General features: G+C 40.4%; 2 protein-coding genes across 4 annotated transcripts; one reads left to right on the forward strand and one right to left on the reverse strand.

The window, feature by feature from the left end:
• Positions 1 to 6: 6 nt before the first annotated feature.
• Positions 7 to 21514, forward strand: LOC134024027 (RNA-binding motif, single-stranded-interacting protein 2-like). Of its 3 annotated transcripts, none has more exons than XM_062466412.1 (14): positions 7 to 48; positions 8776 to 8939; positions 11434 to 11492; positions 11601 to 11692; positions 15355 to 15512; positions 15645 to 15724; positions 15883 to 15992; positions 16164 to 16207; positions 16518 to 16611; positions 16778 to 16828; positions 16948 to 17058; positions 17243 to 17323; positions 17447 to 17539; positions 17761 to 21514. In XM_062466412.1, the coding sequence occupies exons 2-13, from the start codon at positions 8803 to 8805 to the stop codon at positions 17525 to 17527; spliced, it is 1098 nt and encodes a 365-aa protein (XP_062322396.1). In that variant the 5' UTR covers positions 7 to 48; positions 8776 to 8802; the 3' UTR covers positions 17528 to 17539; positions 17761 to 21514. The 3 variants fall into 3 exon arrangements, with proteins under 3 accessions (XP_062322396.1, XP_062322403.1, XP_062322388.1); XM_062466419.1 differs by lacking the exon at positions 7 to 48 and adding an exon at positions 96 to 233 and having other exon boundaries at positions 15916 to 15992; XM_062466404.1 differs by lacking the exon at positions 7 to 48 and adding an exon at positions 98 to 233.
• On the reverse strand, positions 19468 to 26257 carry faim2b (Fas apoptotic inhibitory molecule 2b). The gene is made up of 12 exons (XM_062466431.1): positions 26008 to 26257; positions 25422 to 25482; positions 25114 to 25181; positions 24902 to 24966; positions 24756 to 24809; positions 24607 to 24657; positions 24438 to 24477; positions 24278 to 24315; positions 24004 to 24091; positions 23757 to 23852; positions 23440 to 23493; positions 19468 to 23298 (listed from the first exon to the last, which is right to left on the reverse strand). The coding sequence occupies exons 1-12, from the start codon at positions 26020 to 26022 to the stop codon at positions 23149 to 23151; spliced, it is 780 nt and encodes a 259-aa protein (XP_062322415.1). The 5' UTR covers positions 26023 to 26257; the 3' UTR covers positions 19468 to 23148.
• Between the last annotated feature and the right edge of the window lie 675 nt (positions 26258 to 26932).

The following is a 26932-nucleotide window of genomic DNA, read 5'->3' on the forward strand; positions in this document are numbered from 1 at the left end:
GCAGGGATCAATCCATACAACGGCTATAACAGCAGAAACAGCAAAAAGGTAAACCCTAACGGCATTTTCTACAATTCGGCCGCACTCTGTCAACCAGTAGGGCATACACTCTTGTCATCCGCCACAGAAGCTTGTGACAGTAAGCTGCAGTGTCCTTGAAAAGCGAAGCGCACAAAATTAACTTCGGTCTTCGTAGAGCAAATTGCTGCTCTCTGTTCAGCACCCCTACGGTGGTATGTAAGAAATCTGTTTGTCGATGCTCAGGGCACGGCCTAACGTTTTGTTTTATTTTGTCTATACAAGTTTCAATATAAACAATTATGAATGTCGATATCGTTCGGTTCACTCATTTGTAAAATCAACGGTGGAGACCAACTTTTATGAGTAACCGTAACGTATTGGGACAGTGTGTCTCTGTGCATAAATGTGTTTGAGTTGGTGGGGGTGGGGAAAAGAGAAGGATAAGAGGAATATGTTAATCAAGGGAATTGAATTTAGCCTCGTCCTTGGGGTGGTGATCATAAACAAGTATATAATATCTATTGTAAAATATAACGTCCATTGTCTACGCAGCCGCGTAAGTTTGGCAAAGTTTTCCTATTTTTTCTGATAGGAGAAGATGCCCCACCCCTTGAAAAATCCAACCATTGTGAATGTGACGATGCCAACATTCCCCAAATTATGAAACGCTCGAGTTTTATTTCTGTTGAATACACGCTTTTTACACATTGTTTGAATGTTTGAAAAAATAACTTACCTATCACATTTTAGAAGAAGCTTTCAAAAAACGTCGTGTGTAAATAAATAAAATATAATTATCTATAAGCGCCTGTACGCCTCTAATATAGACATACGATTGAATATGAATGTTGATATATTTAGGCCCACAATTGAATGACAAAGTTTTTGGTATATTTTTTAGCGCATTTCTTTAACTCGTTTGAAATATTTAGATCCAGTGTGTAGGTCTACGATTATAGATACAAATATGTATATAGCCTACTAAGCCTACTGCATACTGAACACAGATGTATACATGTGAATAATGTTCCATTCTTTCATTGAGCAAATGTATACAACGTTTAAAGTGTAGTTACTAACACATGCTAGATTTAAAGTGTTTTTAATGCATGTATTGTGTTTTAGATTTCTAATGCACTTGGCAGGCTCTGTCATAAAAGCAAATTATTCTTATGCTATTTAGAATAACTATCAGTTATATATAGCAACAAAGGCCTGCAGATTCTCTGGCACTGTCAGAACCATTTTGTTTTTCTGCATGTTTCCCATACCTTTTTGTTGAATGTATTTGATAGTCTCTAATGATGTGGTTGGTACAAGAGATATAGGTATATGCTTGTTACCCAAGCTGTTGCCTAACTTGACCCTGGTTTGGATTTCAGTAACATATTTGACAACATGCCAATTCAAGTAACTGGACTGTACGCTTAGGAACCAAAACTAAGAATGTTCCATAAGACTTTATTGAAAGTTAAAATGAAGATTAACAGTGAGTGAAATCACAATAAGAAAGAAAAAAGTGTGTTGATCTAAATAATTCATACTAATCATTATGTTTGGTGATAAAAGCAAAAAGAGTGAGCTGGTTAGAGAGAAGAGTTGTCAATGTAATGCTTCTCAGTATTGGCACTACTTGACGATCAGGACTGGTATGTAGTATGATGCTGCTGCTTGTTGTAGAGGTTTGTCTGTTTTGGGGAGGTCGCCCAGAGGTCAATTTCCTTGACATAATTTCTCCATTGGTCTAATTTATTTTTCTTTCATTGATTTTCTCTCTCTCTCTCTCTCTCTCTCTCTCTCTCTCTCTCTCTCTCTCTCTCTCTCTCTCTCTCTCTCTCTCTCTCTCTCTCTCTCTCTCTCTCTCTCTCTCTCTCTCTCTCTCTCTCTCTCTGTCTCTCTCTGTCTCTCTCTCTTTCCTTTCTCTCACACTCTCTCTCTCTTTCTCTTTCCTTTCTCTCACACTGTCTGGTATTCTTGTACCTAAGCCACAGAAGTAAATAAAAGACCGAACACAAAATAAACGTGCTGAGGGGTGAAAAATAGCTCTTTGTGTGTGGAAGGTGATTACCCAACCAGATGGCAAAAGGGCTATGGTTACTGTGGCGCCTCCGAAGAAAATACCCCTGCATCTGCCTCTGCCCTAGAACCTGCCTCTACCCCAGTACCTGACCCTGAACTTGCTCTTACCCCTGCCCACTACCTCACATCCAACCTCAAATGAACACAATTAATTATATTCAACCTCAAATCTGGTCTTGAACTAAAACATATCATGCTTCCGAATGCATTTTCTGCCATCCGAGAAAAAATTATTGTTCACCTTCATGAATAGAAAACCTTAGTCTTTGTTTCAATTTAGCTAAGTAAAATGTGAAAACATAGCAACCACAGAGAAATGTTGTCAGAGGAATGTCTGTGACTGTTCCACAAAAAGGCCATTCACCATATTCCCCACGGAGGGATGGCGGATGTGGGGCTCTTCAAGCCTGTCCTTTGAATTTCAGACTTTTACTTTCAACTTCAGCTGCTTTGAAATATCACCAACATTGTCTACCACCAAAGCCATGTTTCAGCCTTCAAACTTCTGTCTGTAGTGCTGAGAGGTTTGGTATCGTTAGATGACAGCAGTGAATTAAAAAAAATCTAAAACAACGAAAGAAGCTTTTTTTGTGTGTCGGAAACGCTGAGAATCATGTATCAACGTAATGCTAACTTTATTCTTTCATCAATCATTTCAATGATTCTGATCTGATGTAAGATCTGTATAGTAAAATAGTAATGTATAAAGCATGTATAATAGGTTTACCCCATTGTATCCAACAATGGTTATTCGTTAGCCTTGCCACTGCCCTTTGGCTGAGTGTCTGTGTTTCCATTGCCCATTTCAATGGTGTTTTCCATCTGTTTGAGCAGAAAACCAAGCCTAAATTGACCTCTCGCTTTTCCCTGCTGGTCCTGTTAGATCTATATTTAGTACCTCTGCTGTGTCTTTTGTTAGGGTGTCTGGCCTTTGTTATGAATTTGGGATGTTGGCTTTGTTATGTTGTCTCTTGTGTACACTACAGATAGGCCCTATGTATAGTGCATACATAGGGCCGATAATGCCAGTGAAAAGACATAGATGCATTTAAATAATAAAAAGGCCATTTTATAATCCCGTTATGCCGCAGGGGAGGGGGGGCTGTAAATAGGCCTTTACAAACACGCATTCATATTTGTTTTGGGGTCCTCAATTTTAAACATTTAAACTACATTTGCATTGTGACCCTAGGCTGCTGTTGATTGTGTTGTGTAGCTGCAGTTGTTGTTCTGCTCTGGTGCTCTGACACTCACCGAACCTGATGTGTTCACCTTTGTCCTCTTGGCTCTGTTCCAGCTGTATGTTTACCTACTGCTCTGTCATTGTTTAATGCCTCAGACACCAGAGAGTGGTCCCTCACGTGTAAGTGAATAGGTAAAGGAGAGAGATAGGAAGAGAAAGAGAGAGACATCGAGAGAGATTGTCCTTGGAGAAAGCACAGCTGTCTGAAACATGATGCCAGGGCCAGCAGTGATGCCAGCCTCTCACGCCTCACATTTAGCTGGAAATGAGGGACTGCTGTGACAGCCCAGATTGTGTGGGTGTACAGCAGGGCCGGATCCAGGGGGCTACGCCCCCCCCCCAGCTCCTTCTGACTTCAGCCAAAAATGTTACATGTTGAAGGTATGAAAAAGTCCGTTAGGGCTTTCAATAACATGCATTTTTTTTTATGATTCCCCAGTGATTGTGGTTACAGTTTTTCTCAATTGCTAAATCACTAAAACCCATTGGCTGAACAAAGTTCTCAGTTGCCTGAACTCATGTAGCTAATTGTGCCTGTCTGTTGTCAATACCTTAAACCATTTCACATGGTAAGACACAATTTGCAGATCTCACTTAGACTGTTCATCAAAACTCTAAACACATTCTCATTTTTGACATGTGCATTAATGCACATGTCATCCATACTGGTAAATACAAATGGCAACAATCAAATACAAATACAGAAAACATGTCATTGACTAAACACAACCACTCAAAATTGATTTCACTTGTTTCAAATGATGAGACACAACCGATATATCACCGGGGCCTAACCCAGCCCAAAGACAAGAAGAAGCACATTGATCACGTGTTTACTCCTTTGATTTTTGTCCCTTTCAGTATTGTATACTGTAGTACAGTGCATTGTAGGCTGTATACTGTACAATGAACAAATTGTATGGCCCTGAACATTGTGCTTTCCATTTGTTACAGTAACAGTACTTACTGCTCAATAGATTTTGACTGGTTGCAAGTTCATATCAACAAAGAACAAGAGTGAGTTGTGAGTAGTGAGATGCAGGGTACAGTACTGTCTAGGAGTACAAGGAGGAGAAAGAACAAAACAATTGCAAAGAGCAAAGCAGAGTAGTAATTTCTGATCAATTTTGAGCTACTATGATAGAACATATTTTTGTTCATTAAAAGACAATGACGGATAAATATCAAATTTGTTTTGAGATTACGTAAAAATGTACTTCTCCCTGAGAACTATATGTTTTGAACAATGTGTTTTCTATTTTTTGGTGTATTGTTTAATGACTGCTTGATAGTGTATATAATTTTGATCACTTTGTTTATGATTTGAGAGCAGTGTTTGATTTTCAGCACAGGTAAATCTGTTTTGAGGCGGGAGTTTCATTTTGCAAGAGGATTCAGTGGTTTTGTAAATGGTGCTTGAAGATGAGGTTTTGTGTTTACAGTTTTGAGAAAATGGGTGACTGTTTCAAGAAATGTGTTTTAGCAATTGTGAAAAACTGTAATAATGGGCAACGTAGGCAGATACCTTTCCGTAATCATGATATCCCCCAGAAATGTTCACTGCACCCCCAGTCAAAGCAGGCTGCATCCGGCCCTGGTGTACAGGTATCTGATTCCCTCAATCTGTGCCATCTGCCTCAGCTAAAACCGTGTACCTTTACCTTAGTGCCAGTTTGCATGTGTGTGCTATTAATATACAGGAGAGTAATACTAAAATGAATGGAGAAGCAGGGAGAAAGAGTATTAGGCAGTTCTTGAGGGCGGAAATGGTGGGGAGGATGTTGGAGATAAGGAGGAAAGAAAGAGAGACGTAAAGAGAAGAAGACACTGAGGGAAAAGAAAAAGAAGATTCAGGGGCGAGTCTAGGCGTACGCCTGGTGTCCCTGTCACCTGGCTGGAATGTGGAGCGCCTCTTCAAAATGATGACATGATAACACCAGGAGCAGACTCGTAGAGGAAATCCTGTCTGCCCCAAAACTGCAGCCAGTCACCAGGTTAACCACAGGTTGGAGCACCAACGTTCTGACAATGATATGTCAACATCAGGCCTGACTGACTAATGGTTGTTCGTCACCTGAGTCTTAATTAAAACCAGTTGGAGAATTCCTTCTTCTTTAGTAACCCACCATTCTACTCTGTGGTTGCAACTTGTGGTTGGAGTAGAATAATCATTTTTTTTTATAAGGTGTGCGTTCCAAAACACTTTCATAAAGATGTCACATGCACATTGAATTATTCATGAATTTAGTAGATTTTTTATTTTTTTTATTTATAAAAAGTATTTTTGTTACTTGCTGGTCAGTTGATCAATTATTGGCCTGTCAAGCTTTAGGAGAAGACTGTATTGAAATGTGGAAGCCACAGCGATCCAGGATGCAGAAAACCAGACACCCCCAACAGCCAGGAAATCCATGGAATTCTACAGGTTGCATTGAGGTCAGCCTACCAAGATGAACAGGAAGAGAGAGATATAGACAAAGACAGAATGAGACAGACACACATGGCGAAAGAGAGAGGGAGAGAGAGAGACACTAAAGATGACTAAGGATGATCTGAAGGGAGAATGGGTTTGCTCGTGTGTTAGGACCAAGAGCAGGATCAGCAGTGCAGCAGCCAGGTGGGTGGATGTTATAAATGTCAGGTACACATTGAGGTGACTACAGCTGAACTGTGTGAACTTGATACACCAGTGTTTATGTGATTACATTTTGTCTGTTTTTTTTTGTCCAATTAGGTAAGAGATGAGAGAAACAGCTCCACCAAAACATTCCCTTACCCTCCCCTCCCGTTATGTGCTCATACTTTACCTTAGCTTGTGATTCTTCAAATTGATATAAGGAGAGCCATCAAGTGTTTGCTTGATTTGAGACAGAAGCTGTGTGTGTGTGTGTGCAGCTGGTAGTTATGATGTCTTCCTCACATTTTGTGCTTGGGTGCTGTTGTTTAAAACCATGGTTTTATCTTCCCAAATACGAGTATCCACAACACCTGCTCCAAATGTTTGCTTGACCAAGAATTGCTATTGTCAGGTGGCTGAGCGGTTAGAGAATCGGGCTAGTAATCAGAAGGTCGCTGGTTTGATTCCCGGCTGTGCCAAATGACGTTGTGTCCTTGGGCAAGGCACTTCACCCTACTTGCCTCGGGGGAATGTCCCTGTACTTACTGTAAGCAGCTCTGGATAAGAGCGTCTGCTAAATGACTAAATGTATTGTAGACATGCAGTGTGTGTGAGTGAGAAGGGGAAAGAAGAGAGTGAGATGAAATGCACCGTCTCTCTTTTTGTGTTTTAACTTGACCCGGGCATGCCTCCAGGTCATCTAACATGAGCAAACACAGAGAATCTTTTCAGGCTGAATCAGCAGCAGAGGAAGGAGGGATTAAAGCCAAAGAAATGAACCTCTGGCAGGGGGTGAGCGGGGGGGGGGGGGGGGCAGGGGGGTGGCCCGCATTGGGTATGGAGGGGGGTCATGGAGCTGTTTGAGGGAGGACACAAAGAGGGACACTGTGTCCCTATGGATGGTGTGTAATTAGGGATATAGGCTTCTGCTCTTGACTGAGCCTTGTGCATCTCTGCTTCCCTGCTGTGGTGTGCTTAAACACCAGGAGTCTGATCTATAACATGCAAGGCCCAGAACGAATTAACCCAAGACCCCCCCCCCCCTGCAGCCTCCTTATTCTGGGGCTGCTCTTATGGGATACATACGGGGGGGGGGGGGCGCAGGGGGGGGGTGTTCTATATAACACCCTGTAATCATTTTGAGGGGCAGGGGTGTTCAGAGACCGTGATTTTTGTCTGTTCATCTTTCATTAGTCAGATGATGACATGTGGCAGATATATTAGGAAAGGGAATGAATGCCTGTGCTTTCTCTGGAGGTGATTAAATCTATCGAGACAGGCGTATATTACACATACACACGTTTGGCTCTCTCTGTGTCTCTTTTTCTTTTAACCGCACAGATGCTGTAAACTTGGTTTACATTTTCAGGGAACACATATTTACCACCCGACTGTACATCCTCCTATTCTATTTGGCATTTTGGGGTACTTATTTTCCTTCAAAGCTATGGTTGTGCTCAAGTAGATTGATTGTGTCTGTCTCTTTTGAAGTATCTCCAATGAACTAAATCAAGAAATAGTGTGGTCATGACACCATGATTACTTTAATGAAAACATGTGTAAGTCAACAGTAGTACAGATTATATTTAAGGTGTGACAGTGCATTTTTATAATATTCATTAACAAGAAGTTCTCTGTGATGCTCATTAACTTCCCATAAGCTGGGACTCACAAGGTAAAGGACTTTATTGTTCTGGATGTTTCTGTCTGGTAAAGATCGAGAGCTCTGAAGCTAGGACGGTTGTAATGGACTGTAATGAAACTGATATGCTTATATCATGTTGTTGTAAGCAAACGTTCTAACTGCTTTCAGAATTGGTCTATTTTGCATGTGACCCAATTTAATGGGTAGTTCCGGGGTGTGTTTGTTTCTCTATGAGTCCTCTGCTTTTCCCCTCTCTGTGATGTAAGGGCCTTGGCCATTGAGTGAACTAACACACAGTTTCCATTTTTTGCACTTTTCCCATTGGTTTCTCTGGATGATTGGTGAGAGACAGAGAGAGAAACATCTGACCAGCAGAGCTAGTTATGGGTGTAGTGTAGCTGTAGAGGACAGATACAAGTCTAAGCCAGAACAGATGGTGTTGTTTTGTTTAGAAATGCCTGCTTTTTACAGTCATGGTGGTATGGGAGAGGAATCGCTTACGACTTTGCTAGAATAAACAATGAAAGAAACAGTGTGTAGATGTATCAGAATTCATCACCAGCAGTTTGCTGAGTGTTGCTTTGTGTTGTTATTTGAAGGGTTGGATTTGATGTCAGCTGCAAAATAATTTTCAGTGGTTTGAAAGTTTTGATAGAGCAAAAAGAGCAGCCCAATATGGAGTAAGCTGAAAAGAGGCCCGTTTTCCCTATATGGCCTAGACAGGCCAGAGGCCCCACATTCCCTTCAAAAAGCAGTATTGGTGAGTGTTGACATGAAGGCTGTGTGATATCATCTTACCTTGCTCCCACACAATTGCCTGTCTCTCCTGAGCGATGGATTTGAATCCCTGCTTTCAAAACGCAGGTTGTAGTATGAGTCACTATGAAGAGTAACAGCTGCATCTGTTCATGGTGTGTTGTGAATTATTTATGAAAATATGAAGTATCTTGGTAGAATATAATGTACCTTTTAAACTGGTTAAAGACACCGCTCCCTCCCTACTCTTCCTGAACTTTACAGTTGATGGTTCTGGGTTTGACTCTATGGATGAACTTAAGCATGGGCAGAGGCGGTATTGAAGACAAGACGATATGATAAAAACTAGAATTAACTGCATTAATATAACCACCATAGCAGAGTAGTTCACGTGTTCTCTATGTTCTCTTGCAGCAGTCCTATGTGTCCTCCGGCCACCAGATGGCGCCCCCAAGTCCCAACACTAACAGCAGCAGCAACAGCAGTGGGGGAGGGGAACAGCTGAGTAAAACCAACCTGTACATCCGTGGCCTTCATCCTGGAACTACGGACCAGGACCTGGTCAAGCTGTGCCAGCCGTGAGTGTTCTTAACTGCACTGACCACCCATCACGCTTTTCCTACAGTAGGGTTCCACAAGATAAAATGTCCGACGAGGCAATTAACCATCCAGTGAAACAACTACAGGTTCATACAATGAGCCATTACACAGGTATTCCACACAAAAAAACATGCTAAAGGAAACTAAGTTAGGTGGTGGATCATGGGAATGATTCATCAACACTTTATTTAAGGTATTTTATTGTGGTATAAAAGTGGAAGGTCATTGTGCTGCATAAGGTGTTTATTGAAAGCCATTTTACCAAGGCTATCAATAGTTTTCCTGGCAGTTCACATGCTTCATTATGTGTACAAATGAAGTGTGTAAAGCAGCAGGCTCATGCCAGCAGTGATAGTTTGACTGGTGTGTTCCAGCCTTGACACATAAAAATAAAAAAATCTACTATTTATAGTGTATAGTATATTTAAATATATTAACTTTTTTGCCCAGCTTCTGAATGATATTATTTATAGCGACAAGAAAAGTTCAAGAAAAATATCAGGATTACAAGAAATAAACAGGGAGAAAGAGAACCATGGCTTTGGAGAAAGAGGTTAAAGGCAAAAAAGGGGTTGCTGGAAGAGAGGGACTGAGGAGAAGAAGGGGCCAGAAAGGGGTAAACTCTTCCTGATGTCCTGATGTTACCTCCCTCTCCCCAAGCAGAGAGAGAGAGAGAGAGAGAGAGAGAGAGAGAGAGAGAGAGAGAGAGAGAGAGAGAGAGCGTAGGGAGTAACTACACCCACTCAACTCACCCTCGACAAACAGCTCTGCCTGCCTTACACACACCGACGCAAGCACACAATTACACAGAATAGCCTCACAAGCACACAAACATCCAGAGAATTAAGTGTTAATAAAGAGCTCTCCTCATCCCATGACTTTATTTTGATATCACCATATTCCCACAACAGCACTTATACTTGTAACAGGAGCCAATGTAGTATTGCAATAATCAAACTGGTTTAGCTCATGCAAGCCAGGACGGATCTTGGTGTTCCAGAAATGACTGACTATGTTAACAAATACTTAAGCTCTAGTGGAGTAGGATAGGGGTTACTGGAGGCTGCTCTGATCATATGGGCCATCAGAATAAAGATGACAGATCACCAGGCAATGAAGGCATGAATTTATGACTATGGATCCATGCATCACATTAACATTAACAGGCCGGTAGCCTCCGACAGAAAAATCCAATTTAGGAGCATTCTGAATGCATCATGAAATGTATGTGAGGAACTGGACGGGATGGACGAGAGATTGACAGAATGGTAAATGAGAGCAAGGGGCCAGAGTGAAATGTGTGAGAGGAGAGGAAGAGAAGACAGGAGAGTTGGAGGAGAGTAAAGCAAAAAATATATATTATGAAAGTCAGACCCTGAAACCCATCCAAGGGGCAGATTAAAAAGTCTGGGAAAATAATACAATGGCCTCCCCCCCCAGCATACACCACCACCCTAGATGACCTTTACATCTGTAGAGGGCCGAGGTGAAGGGAGAGTCACTAATTCACCGCCTCACAAACTTTGAACTTTGAGTGACTGTGTGCGAGAAAGAGAGATCAAGAGAGAGAGAAAGAGAGAGAGAGAGGCTTTGTTTGTTACAAGGGACTTTAGGACCCAGAGAATTGGAGAGGGAGATGGAGGTGGAGAACAAGTAGGATCAGTTTACAGTGTAAACTCCGCCCTGCTTCGCCAAGACGATCTCGAGCCACCTCTCTGACTAAATGAGACAGAGTAGACTGAGATACTATAATAGGGCTCATGTTGATACACTGTTAATGTAACTTTTTTATTTTGTTCATGTTTACCTTCACAATCACTTTTCTCCCTTGTTTGTTGTGACTGAATGTATGACTACATATTTTAGTTTAGAAATATGACATTCATCTTGCCCTCCTAATGCAGAACTGTATTACAAACATGACATGAGAAAGGTGTTTGTTCTGTATGTCCTGTTTATTTGTGTACTTTGAATGTGTATAAAACAAGCTCAGGATAGTATTTCTAACAAAATAAGTGTAGGTGAAAAGACTGTGGTGCTCCAAGGTCCAATAGCTTCTGCCTGTTTCGTGGGGTTTCTTGGCTTTTTATATGCAAACAAACAGACAATCAAATGATGTAGAAATGGCCACAACAGAAGGTATGCGTGAGGATAGCAGACTGGATAAAGATGAGCCTAGAACAAATTGTTTGGCCTGAGGTGGTGTCTCCTGTCTATTGAAAACAACACCAGCACTGCAGACTAACTGTACAACCATCCTCCCCTGCACACAACAACAAGAGGGAGCAGGCAGGACCTTCTGAGCCAAGCCAGATCACATTCAGCAGGCCTAGTTGACTCTGAGAGGGAGGGCGTGTGTTACCTGTTTACACCTGTGGCCCTTCACTAACAACCTGACAAACAATGTAGTGGAGCAAATTCCACTGAGGATCCTGTCGTCACATCAGCTGTCCCTGTTGTTTTTGTTGGAAGGTATGGCAAGATTGTCTCCACCAAGGCCATCCTGGACAAAACCACCAACAAGTGCAAAGGTGAGACCTGGAGGTCAGCTGGTTCATGGCACAAATGCCGTTGACGTTTCTTCTTTAAACATCAACGCCCTGTGTTAAGATGTGTGTGTGTGTGTGTGTGTGTTACAGGTTATGGCTTTGTGGACTTTGACAGCCCAGCAGCAGCTCAGAAGGCTGTAACCGCCCTGAAGTCAAGTGGGGTCCAGGCTCAGATGGCCAAGGTAGCATACATGCACATTCTTCACAATCTCTTTTACTCCATATCATTCAATACAGTAACTCCACTCTTCATTGAGTTATTACACAGTTTATCTCCCCTAAATCAAAGCGCAATGACCCAGGTTTAATGACCAGGACTCCCATGGTTTCTATATCCCTGCTCACCGTTTTCTCATCCGCCCTCCCTCTGTCTAGAGCTCTGCCTTTTCCTTTTGATTTTCCCTCTTCATATTTCTTTGCCATCCATCCATCTCTCTCCCTCCATCTGTGCCTGTGTGTGCTGCTAACTGGCCCCTGCTGTGGGCCTTGTCACAAGGCCTTTGTGTGGCCGTCTGCAGTCAAAGGCACTTTTGTCGGCCCATTAAGCTGATCCCTCTGTGCCTCTCAGACTCCCCATTGAGAGCGCCCTGGGGAGGGTGCCACAGCACCCGCCGTCAATGGGACTGGGACAATGAGCTGGCCTGGGTCCGGGCCTGGGCCTGGGGCTGAGACCAGTAGTTAATACATTCACCACATCATCCTGCTAGGTTGCACCCAAACAGACTCCACTGCCGTGCAACACTAGGGGCCCAATCATGCCAACAGAACTGAGACTAAGCAACACTGTAATTGACACCATATGTTACCAATGTAACACCTGTATTACTGCTCTAGTCTGTACTGATACAGACTAACTTTGAAACTAAATAGCACCAGACTCCAGTTCACTCTGCTTGCCACTGATATCCTGTACTCACTCTGACTTACCTGGACTGCAACTGAACACCGAGGACGACACCCACCTAGACAGGATGTGCAGCTGGTGCTCAGACAGACGAGGTGAAGGCCAAGGGGTTTGGCCCGGTTCACTTTCTTCACTCACTCACTCTCATTCATTCATTTACCATGTCTGGCTCTATATTATTAGAGGCTATCCTTATAAATATTTTTGTTTGATTTTAGTGAGAAACTCCCTCTTGAGAAGGTATGATTTACTGTGCCCCAGTGAAGTGGGGCCTGGTGGTGCCCTGGGTGTAGTCAGGGCCTTCCAGGCTGCCCCAATACAGAAAGGCCACAGGGCTGAGGAGGGAACGGAGAACAATGGCTTGGATAAAAATAGACAGCTCCATTTCCGAGCCCCTCCCTCTCTGACTACACACGTCAGCTCACACACAATTGCAACACTTGACACATGCATACAAGTGCAAGAACACACACACACACACTCTCATACACACACACACCTTGAAAGACTGGCTCGCCCGAGACCTGGCATAAACAGACCTCTGTGTTGCCACAGATGCACAGAGCATGACTCCAGGGCTGTATGTCTCACTGCTAGGGAGGGAGGACGGAGCGAGCAGCGGAGAGAGATATTCAGTCCTGCATGTGTTTGGGTGCGGTCCAGCCATTATTTGAATATCTTCGTCAGAGAGCAGTTCATGAAATGCTGGCCGGAGTGCAAAGCAGGATTTAGTGGATGAGTTGAGACAAAAACAACAGAGGATGCAAAGGAGGAGCTCTGTTGTTTTTTTTTTCTTCTTTTTATCACAGCGAGCTACACTCGTCTTATCTTCTGTGGGCCATTGTTCAGAGTGCCACAGAGTTATATAATGAGGTAGTTTTTCCTCACAGTGTGGTCTCAGAAAATGGCACATGCTTCTGGTGCCAATGCAGACAACAACAAAACATGCTGTATGCAGAATGCCTGCACATGACCATAATCCACCTGGGAATTCCTCATTGTCTATGTCAGTGATTGGTTACGTTTGACCTACCTCAACTGGAAAGAAAGGCTTGGTGGGGCAGCTACCTGTGCCCCCAGTTTGACTTGGAATCAGGCTGTCTCTTTGCTTATAGTTCAACAAAGATAAGAGGAGATGTGGAAAATCAGGTCTGATAGGGGGAGTCAGATGGCTGACTGGTGAGGGAGTTGGGCTAGTCAGAATCAGAATGGGTTTTATTCGCCATGAAAGTTTGCACAGACAAGGAATTTGCTTTGGCAGGAAGGTGCAAACATTAAACATATAGGAATCAAAAATTTAAATATGAGGACTAACTATACTAAGGGTACATAACTAGCAAACTAAGGGTACATGACTAGCAATGGAATTAGATTAAAATAAACTATACAATAAAATATAAAATAAAATATAGGTTGCAGTAATTTACAATATAAAAATACAAATATTACAAAAAATACAAATGGTACAGGATTGTATTGTCCAGTGCAAAAAGCAGTGTGTTTTAAGGGTATTAAGTCATGAAGTCAGTGTGAACCCTTGGCCTTGTTGAAGAGGCCAACAGCGGAAGGGAAGAAACTGTTTTTGTGGCGTGAGGTATTGGTCCTGATGGATCGCAGCCTTCTGCCGGAGGGGAGTGACTGAAACAGGGAGTGACCAGGGTGGGAGGAGTCGGCCACAATCTTCCTCGCTCGCCTCAGGGTCCTTGAGGTGTGCAGGTCCTCGAGGGTAGGCAGATTGCAGCCAATCACCTTCTCAGCAGAGAAGGTGATTGGTAGTAATCTGAAGGTTGCCAGTTTGATTCCCATCCGTGTCAATTGACGTTGTGTCCTTGGGCAAGGCACTTCACCCTACTTGCTTCGGGGGGAATGTCCCTGTACTTACTGTAAGTTGCTCTGGATAAGAGCGTCTGCTAAATGACTAAATGTAAATGTCTGATGGTTTCACGTGTGTTTCCACCGTGTAGAGCAAAGTTCCATTTGGCATGAAGGAACTTGAAGTGGTGTGTGTGAGGATTTTGACCTAATCATGTTAGTTTGTAACATGGTTTCCAGTAAGACTAGAATAGCTGTTTAATTGGTAAGGTGTTCCCAGGTGTGGTGTTCTACAGTCAAGCCCAACAAGCAAATACAGCAGGCACTGCACATTGTTGACTTACTGTAGACTAGTCTGAGTCTGAATAATATACAATAGGCTATATCACAGCAACCTGAAGCCCTCTGCTTGTTAGAGATATGCGATAGGTAAACTCTTCTCACACAGGTATGTCAGAATGAGACATGACTGAGGCAACAGAGGAAATCTGCTGGAGGAGAGTTCAATTTGTAAAGTCAGACTACATACACACATTTTCCACTACTTTCTCCCTTTGCTTGTGATTCTTCTTTGTTATCCCCACCTCTACTCCCCTTTCGTTCACTTTCCAGCATTACAAAACCACTCATTTTTCTATCCTCCATTCCCTCTTTCCCAGTTCCGTCTTATCATCCCTGTCTCCTGCATACGCTTGTCTCCCCTCCCTCTCGCAGTCCCCCATCCCTTTCCTCCTCTACGTTGTCATGTGCCTGTTGCTGTGATAACTCTTAACTTCCTGTCTGGCTTCCTGTCTGTTTCTACACAGTTACACAAGGTTTCACTTTTGAGCTGGGAATTTCAATTGTCTCGCATTCCTTTTTTAACTGCTTTCAACACCCCCATCCTACTGACGAGGAGCTCCCCATTTCATTTTCATTACACTCTTTGTGTGTTTGATTCTCTCTGTTTGATTTGTGTGTACAAAGACGAATATCTTACATTTTATAATATACTCTAATACTCATGTATATTATTTACTAAGACATCATAAAGGGGTTGAATGGTGACACATAACTTTCCATCAACCAAAAACACAGACCTACTCCTGATTTGTTTAAAGGGTTTGATTAGTCTCCTCTCCCCCACAGCAACAGGAGCAGGACCCCACAAACCTGTACATCTCCAACCTGCCTGTCTCCATGGACGAGCAGGAGCTGGAGAGCATGCTGAAGTCCTTTGGCCAGGTCATCTCCACACGCATCCTCCGCGATGCCAACGGGACCAGTCGTGGTGTTGGATTTGCCAGGTATTTAATGGTTATAGAATGCTATGCATGCTGTCCTTATGCTACATACTTATAGTACTGTTAATACCAGTTTACATTATAGACATACAAGCTAAAGTTACTTAAAGGTTAATACAAATAAATGTGTTTCAGAATGGAGTCTAAGGAGAAGTGTGAAGCCATCATTCAGCATTTTAATGGAAAATTCATCAAGACTCCACCAGGAGTGCCTGGTGAGTGGATGTAATATGTTTAAAGACATCAGAATGGCTACTATGCAGATATTTCTTATTTAATCAAGGTAGAAGTTCACTTAACTCAATTCCAATATGTTCTCTAGTTGTCTGCTCATTTCCTTTCATTAAATTAAATTGACTAAAAATTCCTGCAGTGCCCCCAGAACCATTATTGTGCAAGTTTGCAGACGGGGGACAGAAGAAGAGGCTGAACCAGGGGAAGTACCTGCAGAATGGTCGGCCCTGGGGCAGAGACGGGGACACGGTGAGATGGCCATCATGGAACTTAAGAGATATCAGAAAACCATTTTTGAGGGTTAATGCCTCATTCATACCGATTGTGGAGAAAGTATAGTAATCCAATGAAAAGGCTTTAAAGAAATTGTGGAGGATTCGATGTGCTCAGTAGTTTTTTAATTACGTGTTGTTTTCCTAGGGAGGGATGACACTTGCATATGACCACGCAGCCTTACAGAATGGGTGAGTATTTAGTGTCAGAAACCAACAAAAGTAAAAACTGTGGTAAACTGTTTCCCCCTGGTTGAAGTAAATGGAACTGGAGATAGACCACTTTCCTTTACGGAGACTGAAGTGATTTTAGTAGTTCCAAAATGTGTTTTAAATGAATTTAATAACTAAAGCTCTTAAGTGTAGCTTTTTAATTAGTTATTTATTATTAGAATTTAATTCTTTGAAAACATTTTATGGTCCTGACTTCCAGAGTTCTCAACATTGCTTGCCTCATGTTCTCCTCATGTTCTCCTTATGTTTGCCACTCTCTGTATCCCAGGTTCTACTCATCCCCCTACAGTCTGGCTCCTAACAGAATGATCGCCCAGACACCCCTGTCACCCTACATGCATTCACCTGTCTCCTCCTACCAGGTCAGACGGGGGGACAGCCGACTTGAACCACATACAGTACACACACCTTCCCCACTCCAAACACAATAGTGTGCAGCATATTTAGCCATGAGGCAACTGCAACTGTCAAGCACCATCAATGATTCTCTCCAAACCTCTTGAGTGTGTGTTTCCTTGTCTCTTCCAGGTACATAGTCCCTCCTGGATGCACCACCAGTCATACCTCATGCAGCCAGCAGTGAGTGTCACATCCTGTTCTCTAATTCTGTCTCTCTGTCATCCTGTCAGACATTATTCTGTTTTTTGTGTTTCTGTGTTGACCGCTCCTTTTTTGTATCTGTGTGTGTATGTGTGCAGGGCACAGTCTTGACCCCGACCATGGACCATACCATGTCCATCCAGCCCACATCCATGATGGGCCCTCTCACCCAGCAGCTAGGCCACCTGTCTCTGGGCAGCACAGGCACGGTCAGTATCCCTACCACTATACTATACACCAACCTCACACACAAATCAAAATGTTTTTAAAAGTTTAGTAATTTTGTGTCGTAATGTTATTGTAGTACCAGCTGTATCAACCATTTGTTGTACATGGCTGTGTTCCTGTAGATGCTAATTACTGTTGTGTTTTGGCTCTACCTGTGCCTCACAGTATATGCCTGCAAACACAACCATGCAGGGGACTTACATCCCCCAGTACACCCCAGTGCCTCCTGCCAGTGTCCCTGTGGAGGTAAGCAGCCTTGCACAGTCACAGCAATACACAATCTCCATCTGGTGACACAAAGAGGATAATGGATTGTATATTAGTTCCTTGTAAAACACTTTTTTAGTCAATTTCATTAACACTTTGCAGGAGAATGGTGGACAACAGCAACAGGTTGCCATGGAGACACCTACAGAACACACAAATTACTCCTACCAACACACCAAGTGAAGCTAAGCTAAGGTGCCATATTATGGTCTATATAACTTTGTACTGTGAAAATACAATCTCATTGTTTGTGATCATTTTGACTCAGATTTCATAGTAATATACAATATAAAGTGATGTTGCATTTAACTTTAGTTTATTTAGCTATCTCATTTAATGATTGTCCTGGATGTCAGAGGAATATATAACATTCACAGTTCAATGAGTTTTGTGACAGATGTACATTTGTGTTACAGCTCCCTCTGGTGAGGGCTCACGGCAGACTGAACCAGTGGGGTTCTACAGGAGGATTGCATTGCTCTGCATACAGACACCATGCACCCGACTCAAACACAGATCACAAAAGGAACCTGCGTGTGTTTCGACAGAGAAGACAACGTCACACTTTTCCTATTACTTCTACATGAGTTTATCAACCAAAGGTGGGAACCTTCTGCAAAGAAGCTTTGATCTATTTTGATAACTGAAAATAACAAAACAAAAAAAAGAACAAAGAAACTAGTAGGAAAGGAGGAAGACACAGAGCATTATTTTTGTGCACGTAATATATCAAATTCTTATTTTTAAAAACCATTCTGAATGTTTCAGAGTGATATCAAGGAAAAGAGTTACAACACAATGTGTCTTTTATTTTTTGTAAGATATGCAAACATTTTTATTTTTTCTGATGTGTGTTTTTTTGACATTCTATTTGCAGCAGTAGGACAATATTTTGTACAGATTTTACGCAAAATTACAATTTGTTAACATTTTGTGTTATAAAAAGCATGTCAAATGCTAAATAAACCGTTTAAAGCTACTTCTTTATAAACTAGTCTGTTAAATTAACTGCCAGAAGATAACATTGGTTGTTTAAAGATTATTTAAAATCTGATAAAACAATGTTTCTCTCACAAACACAGATTTCATTTTATAAGCGTAGGACAATCATTATACTTTTTATTTAAATGTTTATTTACAATGTACAAACATGTCACCTATATATTTTATTTAGTGATTATAATTTATAAGGTAATGATGAACATTGGCATTAAGATTGACAACTCATACTATAATATTTTATGAGAACATTCTCTGCAAATGGTTCTTTTTATAACATATTCAATTTAAACATTTTAGTAAATACAGACATGAATGTATTCTATGAGATTTGACAAAACAGATTTCTAAATTCAATTTAATCCTATCATCAGTTATATCATTCCAAGAAAGGAATGTTTAACATGCTTTAATATCACCATTGTTTATGAAAAATACATTTAGATTGTGTTTACCTTTAAAAGTGTATTACGGCAATTATTGGATCATACATGCCCAGGGTTAGTATTATAATAGTTTATAGGACTTTATTTGGTTTGTGAATCATGCCCATGTACCACACACGGTCTGTGAGAAGTGGTTTTAAACGGTTTTGTTAGGCTAGATCTACAGTTATCAATAGTGAATTGCAACTTTTGTAAAAATACAAAAAATACAAAGATAAAATAGATAAAATAAATACAAATTGTTGGTGTGAGCATATGGGGGTTATGATGATGTATGTGTACACAAGAGTGCTAAAGTAGCTAATTGGAATAAATCAAGAAGAAAAAGTGTGGTTACCTAAAGAAAGGAGTTAGAGTGTCCTCATTTTGTCCTTGTTCATATAGTTAGGGGCCTTTGTTGGAGAAAAAGGGAGCTGCAACTCTTGTTCAATGCTGCTGTTGTCTCCTGAGTTGTAATTTCTAACTGTCAGCCATTTTGTTTTTTGTTGTTGTTGTAGAAAGCTATTTTGTTGTCATTTTTTGTCTTTCACTTGAAACCTTTGAGTTGTCATGCCTTATGTTGTTGTTAACCTAGAATATCTTTTTGATTAATTTACTTTTCATTAAAATTAGATTTTAGCTGTAGGGAAATAATTTTCCTAGACTGTAGATGTTAAGTTGTTTTTACTTTCTAAGAGATTCAGTGCATTTTATATGATGTTGAGTTTGTGCATTTGCACGTGGTCCATGCAAACTGCAACATTATGTTTTGCTTGCTTTATCCTATGTTAATTTCCGTTCCAGAGCACTGTGTTGTTAATCATTATATTTTTACCGGCCTAACAGAAAGTCTTTAAGTCCACTTCCACTAGCCCAACTATTTCATTGCATGCGGTATATAATCATATTCAGAAGCTGAGAAAGCATATGAATGCCCTTTCCAACAAAATAGACACTGTGAATGTGTGCATTATCCAATTATTGAATAGTTTGAAACACATTTAAATACATTTGTGAAAATGAAAAACTCCTTGATAAATTAATTGAATAAGTGTGGCAAAAGGCCATTTAAAAGGTTTAGGGCCATCAGAAGTAATCGAGGGTTGAGCTTCCTATTCTTAAGCAGTCGTAGTTTTACAAACCATAGTTTTAATGGTTTATGCTGGATGTCACATTTTTCTAACTATTCACAATATTGTGTTCATCTTTGCACCTCTAGCTCAGCATTCGGTCTCCTTCATCCAGGTTTGTTTGTTATTTATATCTGCAACCAAAGATGATCAAGCCATCAACCTGTCAGCAGAGCTTTCTGTCAGTTTATTACATAGTAAAATGCTGATCTCAGTCCACGGACATATATATCTCTTTTCTGTAGCTCTATGTTGATGTAAGACCTTTTTATTTTTTAAAGTTACAGGAAACTAATGGGACATTGAGTGACATTCCTCTCATAACGTGGTTTTGTTGAATGAATGTTTAAGATGTTCATTTAAAACCACATTGTAAAAATCTGCGGGAAATGGTTCTCATGCTTTATAGTGTCAAAATGGAGAGTTCAGCATTTGCAATCTCTGTAAATATTAGACTCCCTTCTGTTCTCTTGTATTCTATACATGTCAAGATGTTTGTAATTTTATTTGTCTCTACTTTATCAACTATATTTTGTTGATGTTTCATGATCTGTCCAGATACAGTAACACAAGAATTATCACAAGCAAGTTTCACATTCAGTCCACCACATCATGAAGGAAAATAAGGATAATTTTATGTATTCATGGTAACTGATATTTCATGTATCAGCCATAACATTAAACATAAATTTATTTTGAAACTATGAAATGACCAGTTCTTATGCAGCTTTCCCAGTATTGCAAATTGATGTTCCATGTTCTATTATGAACTTCTCTTTAACCAATTTAATCTTAACATTGGTGTGTGATATGACATTTTCATGGAAGGAGGTATCAAAGTCAGAAGCTTTTTGTAGGACTTGAAAACCAGGGGGATTTCAAACATAATATTTATCTGATCTTTCGTTGTGCACTTATCCATGCCAATGCAATTCTTAAAAACAATGCAAATCCTAATGCAAAAATCCTCATGTCCTCCCTTTAAGTCCAGATCATGTAGCTTTGATGGCTTATTTCATAGTTTCAAAATGTTATGCTGCTAAAACGGGATGTCCATGCAGTTTGTAAGATGATGGCCACTCTGAATGTTCCAACATGTCTTCCTTTAGAAACTTGATTCACTTTATCGAACAATTTAAGTTTTAAGTTTTAACACTATAACATTAGGCCTATGACACATGGAAACAAATCCATTGATGTTGCTGGTTAGTTATTTGGTTATGTAATTTGTAGTACAGTAATAATTTACAAAATCAGAGATTAAATTCATTGCAAACTGGTACTCTCAAAAAATCTCATTTGTAGTCAAATATAATATCAAGTTGGTTGCCTTTGAAGTTGAACATTCAGTTGGCCTATCTGACACTGCTAGAAAACATTTTTCTTATTTATAAAAAACTCATTTGTACAGTTTGTTGGAGGACAGTGGTTTTGATATTTGGTTTGTTTGCTAATGAGCTGGTTAGCCACTTGGCAACTTTTGTCTCTGCCAGAATTGTTAAATTCTGCTAACTTCAGTTTTTTATTCAGAGATAAATATTTTCCTTCTTTCTTGGTTTTACTCTTTGAACTTGAATATGTTGATTTTCTTTTTTAAATAAAAGCCTTGTTTTTAATGGTTGTACTACAGTTTCATAAATATGCTCTACTATAGGAGGAAGAAATCAAACCAAACATAATATTTTCCCCACCTCATGCATTGTTTATTTCTACATCTGAATCCTAATGTTTGAAACAAAGTTATCATTTATAACATCACAAGGGAATCTCTTCACTCCCGGCTTTCACACTGATTTCAAAATAAGTATTGGAATAGAAGGTTGTTGCATTGTTGCAACATTGTTACACAAGCCCAATCCAAAGGCCACAATCTGTATTAAAGTTACAATAGAACTTGCAACTAACTTTTATTCTAATGTGCAACTATGGTCAACTTTTGAACATCACACTTCTATTAACACTTCTAACCAAAATTGTGTGGTTCTTTTTGCCTTATCATCTGAAGTTTTGAAAGAAAATTCAACTTCATGCACACACGCATACTGTATATATATATATACATAGGAATGTTTAAGACCTGGTCCACTCTTATATTGAGATGCAAGTAGTAGTGTTTTAAGATACAAACATGAATTCTCTTGAGACTGTCTTAAAATCTGTGCGATATGAAAGCAGAACTCAATCCGGTTGAGTTGTATAGTGCAGATTTCCTGAATCCACATAATAAGAATACTAAGATGTATTTACAATTGGAATACTTTAACAGTATGGTCAGCAACTGTCGCTTACTTGTTTGGCTCAATAACTCAGAAAGCTACAGTTACAGTAGGATTGCAGTATCGGACAGAGATATTTTTATAACGTACTATGCTGTTTATGGCTGGTGTTCATAAACGGTATCAAATAACCTAATACCAACATTGCAAGTGACCTTGGACAACCCTGGTCACAGAAACCCCTTTTCCACCAATATGGTGCGGATTCCGTTCAGGTTCGCCCAGCAAATCTTTTACCTTTTGGAGCATTCCGTCCCCCAAAAAATTGGTTCAAATTGACTCGAAAGGGGTGAAAAATTGGTTTTCAGTTGTGGAACCGTGACGACATCAGTGGGCGTAGGCTATAGAAAGTGCGTAACTTGGAAAAATGCCATTGTCTATATTCGGTAGGCGATAATGCATGCCTGCACGGCCGTGTTTGCATTTGAAATAACTTACAATATTTGTTCTGTTTTTTAAATACGCGTGCGAAGTTTATTTTTGGAAACAGTCTGTCATCGTGCCAATTGCGATGTTACGGTCAGCTTTAAATGTGCCCACATTTCCAACCTATTAAATGTACATACTGTAGGCTAAGCCTTTTTGCCTCATGAGGGACGACGAGTAAGCTAAGTAATATTTTCTTGGTAAAAAATTGCCGTTAAAGTTGTCTTGCCCATCGTTGATGACGCATCCTTGGTCATTCTCAAAACTGGTGGAAAAGCGGGGTGGTTTGCTAGATCACACCAAGGTTTCAAGAATCTTGAACGGAACTGGTTAAAGAACCAGTGCTCATTTGGTGGAAAAGGGGTCAGAGATGCAAAAGCTGGAACCTCACAGAATGTTGAAACATGCCCTCATCTTGGCAGATGAATTGATGGCTATTGCAATTAAAATGAATACATAGTTTAATTTTTGAGTGGAGTTAAAGACTGATGTAGAGATTGATAGAAGGGATGGATAGGATAGATAAATAGGAGCGAGTGACAGGTGTTTCAATCACGGCCTCCACCAAACAGTTGCAGCAGAAAGGAAAACAGGTAGATGATGTCCAGGTAGATGTTGAGGGTGGCAAATACGTACTCTTCTGGACTGATGGTGTGACGTTTGCTTCCTAATAGTAGCTGGGTGTCAAACGCCAAAAACTGCGACAAACATGGAAGGGAGTGAGAGAGAGAGGAGGAAGGGGGAACGTAAAACAAGTTCAACTCAATATTAACATTATAAAGTACTCTGTACCTTGATGATGACTTAGATGTGTTTGAGGTCATGTATAGGCCACTCACCAGAGTAAAAAAGATGGCTCCTATCACAGCATATATGGCGTGTAACCAAGGCACCTGCAATACCAGGTAAGACTGTTACTGAACAGTGTTAAGGAAGATAAGCCACTCATTTAAGAAAGGCTCAGACTTGTCAACATAGTCTTAAGATTACTAATAGAGATCTAGTGCTAATCTTTTCACACGCCCTCATGGGATAGGTCAATCTATATTTAGACATAACGTCAGTTACATCTATTTTGGATGACATCATCCTGACCTACTTTGGGTTGTTTACGTGTTTGAGGGTTAACAGAATGAAAACTCGCTTAGAAACGTACATATCCAAAGGGGACGACAATAGACAGAGTGATGGCACAGAAGAGCATGACCATGCACAGGACCAATAGGACCCCCTGGTAGGAAGTGACATCAACCTAGAGTAGGAAAGACATAGAAGGAATGATCAAATAGAGACATCCTAATTTGAATTAATTAATTTAACAAACGATAAATCATAGAATTATTCAAACGTCTATACATGGTTTCTTGGTTTGGATGACTTTAAGATGGAGTGGTTTGTTTCACCTTGGTCTGAAAGCTGAAGATGGTGACTGACAGACACACCAAAGCAGTAATTCCCAGACACAGAACCACTGACTTAGTGTTGTAGAAACTGGAGAAGGAACAGAGACAACACAATCATTTATGCATCGTTTCATCTGCACTGAAAAACTGAATTATGTTATCATTAATCAACAGGGGGATGTCACCTTTCAAGCCTACAGATGTTGCTACTCAAATATTGTATACAGGACACATACAGTACACACACTATCGCCCATCATGTGTGTGTATTCACCTGGACACAAAACCCATCATGGAGGCCATGCTCACAGTCTGGGGAGGAGAGAGGAGAGAGGGAGGGATAGAGCAGTTAGACTAAGGTTATTGAGACCTCTAGAATATAATTTTCTTTTTTCATATTCAACAGTGCACTGTGTCCTGTCATCGGTACTCACAAAGATAGTCAGTAAGATGAGGTTCCAGGGAAACTGCCTCCTGTTTAGACATATGGACATATGACATGTTTAAAACATCTATCCACAGTTCTTGTAACATGCCTAACCTTTATGAACTGATTCTGACACAACCTTGCCCCATAAAGGAACAGTGAAGGAAAAAGGTTACCTCAGTTCCCCACAGCAGGACAACGCAATGTAAGTGGCAAAGAAGGTAAGGCTGTGGGGAAGGAAAGCATAGCGTCATCAATCATTGATACAAGCCTTTAAGAGAGAGATGATAGTGATATGTTGGTCATTCTATAGGTTCTCACTCACTAGGAGACAAAGTACAGTCCAGGATGGGTCTGAATGTAAAATGTCACTGGTGCGCTGAGGAAATTTGAGACAATGTTAGTGATTGTTGAGAACAAACAAAAAACACTCAGGCACACACATTGATTATTGTGGATATAAAGACTCACCAAAATGTGAACATAGAAACAATAGACACAGATACTAAGAGTTGGATCATCAGGATGGAGTAGACCTGCATGAATAAATGAGGAGTGGGACTCATTATTGACAGTATTGGCAGATAGTAAATACAGATTGAGAAACGTATGTTATCACTTTTTAATATGCTAACGTATGTTATCACTTTCTTATCTCCCTTCAGTGTTTTCACAGTTTATACCTTTCGGATGAAGATCCTCCGGATGACTTTGTCATCCCAGGAGAACTGGGCCTGCATCTCGCCATAATCTGAGATGAGGGGGAGGAAGAAATTGGGAAAGGAAGAGGAGGTAGAAGGTGGGGAGAAAAAAACCTGAGGATTACCTTCCCCATAAAGCAGCATATGTAGATCTCTGAATTGAGGTAGATGACTTCACCTTTGACTTTTCAACTACATCCTACTCTGCTCTCACCACCTATCTTAGTTCAGTGGAAGGTTGTAATTCTTCCCACTGTTTAAACAGGGGCCTACAGCTAAGGTTTCTTTACCTGCTGTAGCCTCCTCGTAGCTCGGTGGATACTCGTTTCCAGTCTTGGTTGTGGCAGACACCTAATAACATGTATCAACAGTCAAAGGTACAGACACGCACACAAAGAGGCCTGTAGCTACTTTCAAAAAGAAACATCAAAGTCTGTATGGTCCATCCAATGTCTATGCAGCCTTATAGCATTGTCTGCTGTGTTAGATTCTGGTACATATTAGTACGGATCTTTCATTTGTACTGTATTACATTTGATTAATCATGAATAATTTAAATGAAACCAGAAGCATGAAGCATATTTATAAATGCATTCACCAGTCACCATGTTTTGTTTGGCTCAGGGATTAGGCCACCATTTTGGTGTTCTGTCACATACAGTACATTCACAAAGATTTGTAGATAGAAAATAATAGACCAATTATGAAGTCAGTTAAAGAATATCAGTGAATATTTATCTAACTTTTTACATGTTGGTTGATTATAAAGGTGACAGAGACATTGCACCAAAACAATGCACTAATCTGTGTCTAGGAGATAAATATGTTTTGGAAAGTAGATATTTAAGTTATCAAATTAGAAATGCGGTCCCATACCTTTCCTTTCGTCATGGTTATTTCTTCCAGGGTTCCTTTAGTGTTTCACTGCTGTTTATGGTGCAGTTAATCTCGCTCTGAAGGAAATCTCCAATGAGTTTTTGTCTGTAGCAGTTACCTTGTAAAGTGTTCTCCTTTTAAGATATTATTAACAAAAGTATCAGGGTTTTTAGATACACTTTAAAGCACTGATACAGTAACTGAGAAAGAGTGATTCTTACAGTGTCTCCTCTGAATCTCCACTATGCGGATTACACCAAGCCTTTATAAAGCACTATGAGGTTAATCTCCTTCCAACCCTCATCCCACTCCCCCACCCCCATCCACAAAGAAAGTAGGACATTCTAGCAGTGTCCGTGTAATGGTTTTAGTCTTGAGCTGAGGCAGGATTGCACCAAATGTTTTGCCAAACAGGGGTGGACTCTTGGTTTTTGGACAGCTGCTTTGGAACTCCATTACCAAGGCTTCAGATCCGCTAAGAAACCTGGTGGGTTGCCTCCAGCATATTCAAAGGACTTACATATCTCAGTTAGACACATACGACATAAGAATGTTACGTAACACACTGACCCTGGATCAGGAACGAAGGAGGAAACTAAAAGAAGTAGAAACACAATGCAATGGAAGACTATGCAACAAATTCATGATGAAAAAAGAGACAGATTATAATTTTTTTAGGACTTTTATCCAACCATATGTATTTTTATATTTTGCAAACCTTTTATCCTCATGTCCATCTCTATATTATGTGTGTGTAGGATAAACCATTTTAGTGTATGTCAATTTAATATCAACTTCATCATTGAGCAAATTGGTGTAGAGTTATCTGTGAAAAGTGGAAGATCAAACATCTCTAGAACATTCCAAATGTCTCAAAGTAACTCCAGTCATTTATTTTTAGAAATGACTTCATGGTTTTGTGTAA

The sequence above is a fragment of the Osmerus eperlanus genome, chromosome 1 (assembly GCF_963692335.1).
Source record: "Osmerus eperlanus chromosome 1, fOsmEpe2.1, whole genome shotgun sequence".
NCBI classification, from domain to species: domain Eukaryota; kingdom Metazoa; phylum Chordata; class Actinopteri; order Osmeriformes; family Osmeridae; genus Osmerus; species Osmerus eperlanus.

Coding starts and splice junctions, on each gene's coding strand:
- faim2b (XM_062466431.1), bottom strand. Junction 25,182..25,421: donor CTACGAGGAGGCTACAGCAG/GTAAAGAAACCT, acceptor CCCTCATCTCAG/ATTATGGCGAGATGCAGGCC. Junction 24,967..25,113: donor GGAGGATCTTCATCCGAAAG/GTATAAACTGTG, acceptor TTATTCATGCAG/GTCTACTCCATCCTGATGAT.
- LOC134024027 (XM_062466412.1), top strand. CDS start 8,803: ATGGCGCCCCCAAGTCCCAACACTAACAGCAGCAGCAACAGCAGTGGG. Junction 15,513..15,644: donor CGTGGTGTTGGATTTGCCAG/GTATTTAATGGT, acceptor AATGTGTTTCAG/AATGGAGTCTAAGGAGAAGT. Junction 15,725..15,882: donor GACTCCACCAGGAGTGCCTG/GTGAGTGGATGT, acceptor AAATTCCTGCAG/TGCCCCCAGAACCATTATTG.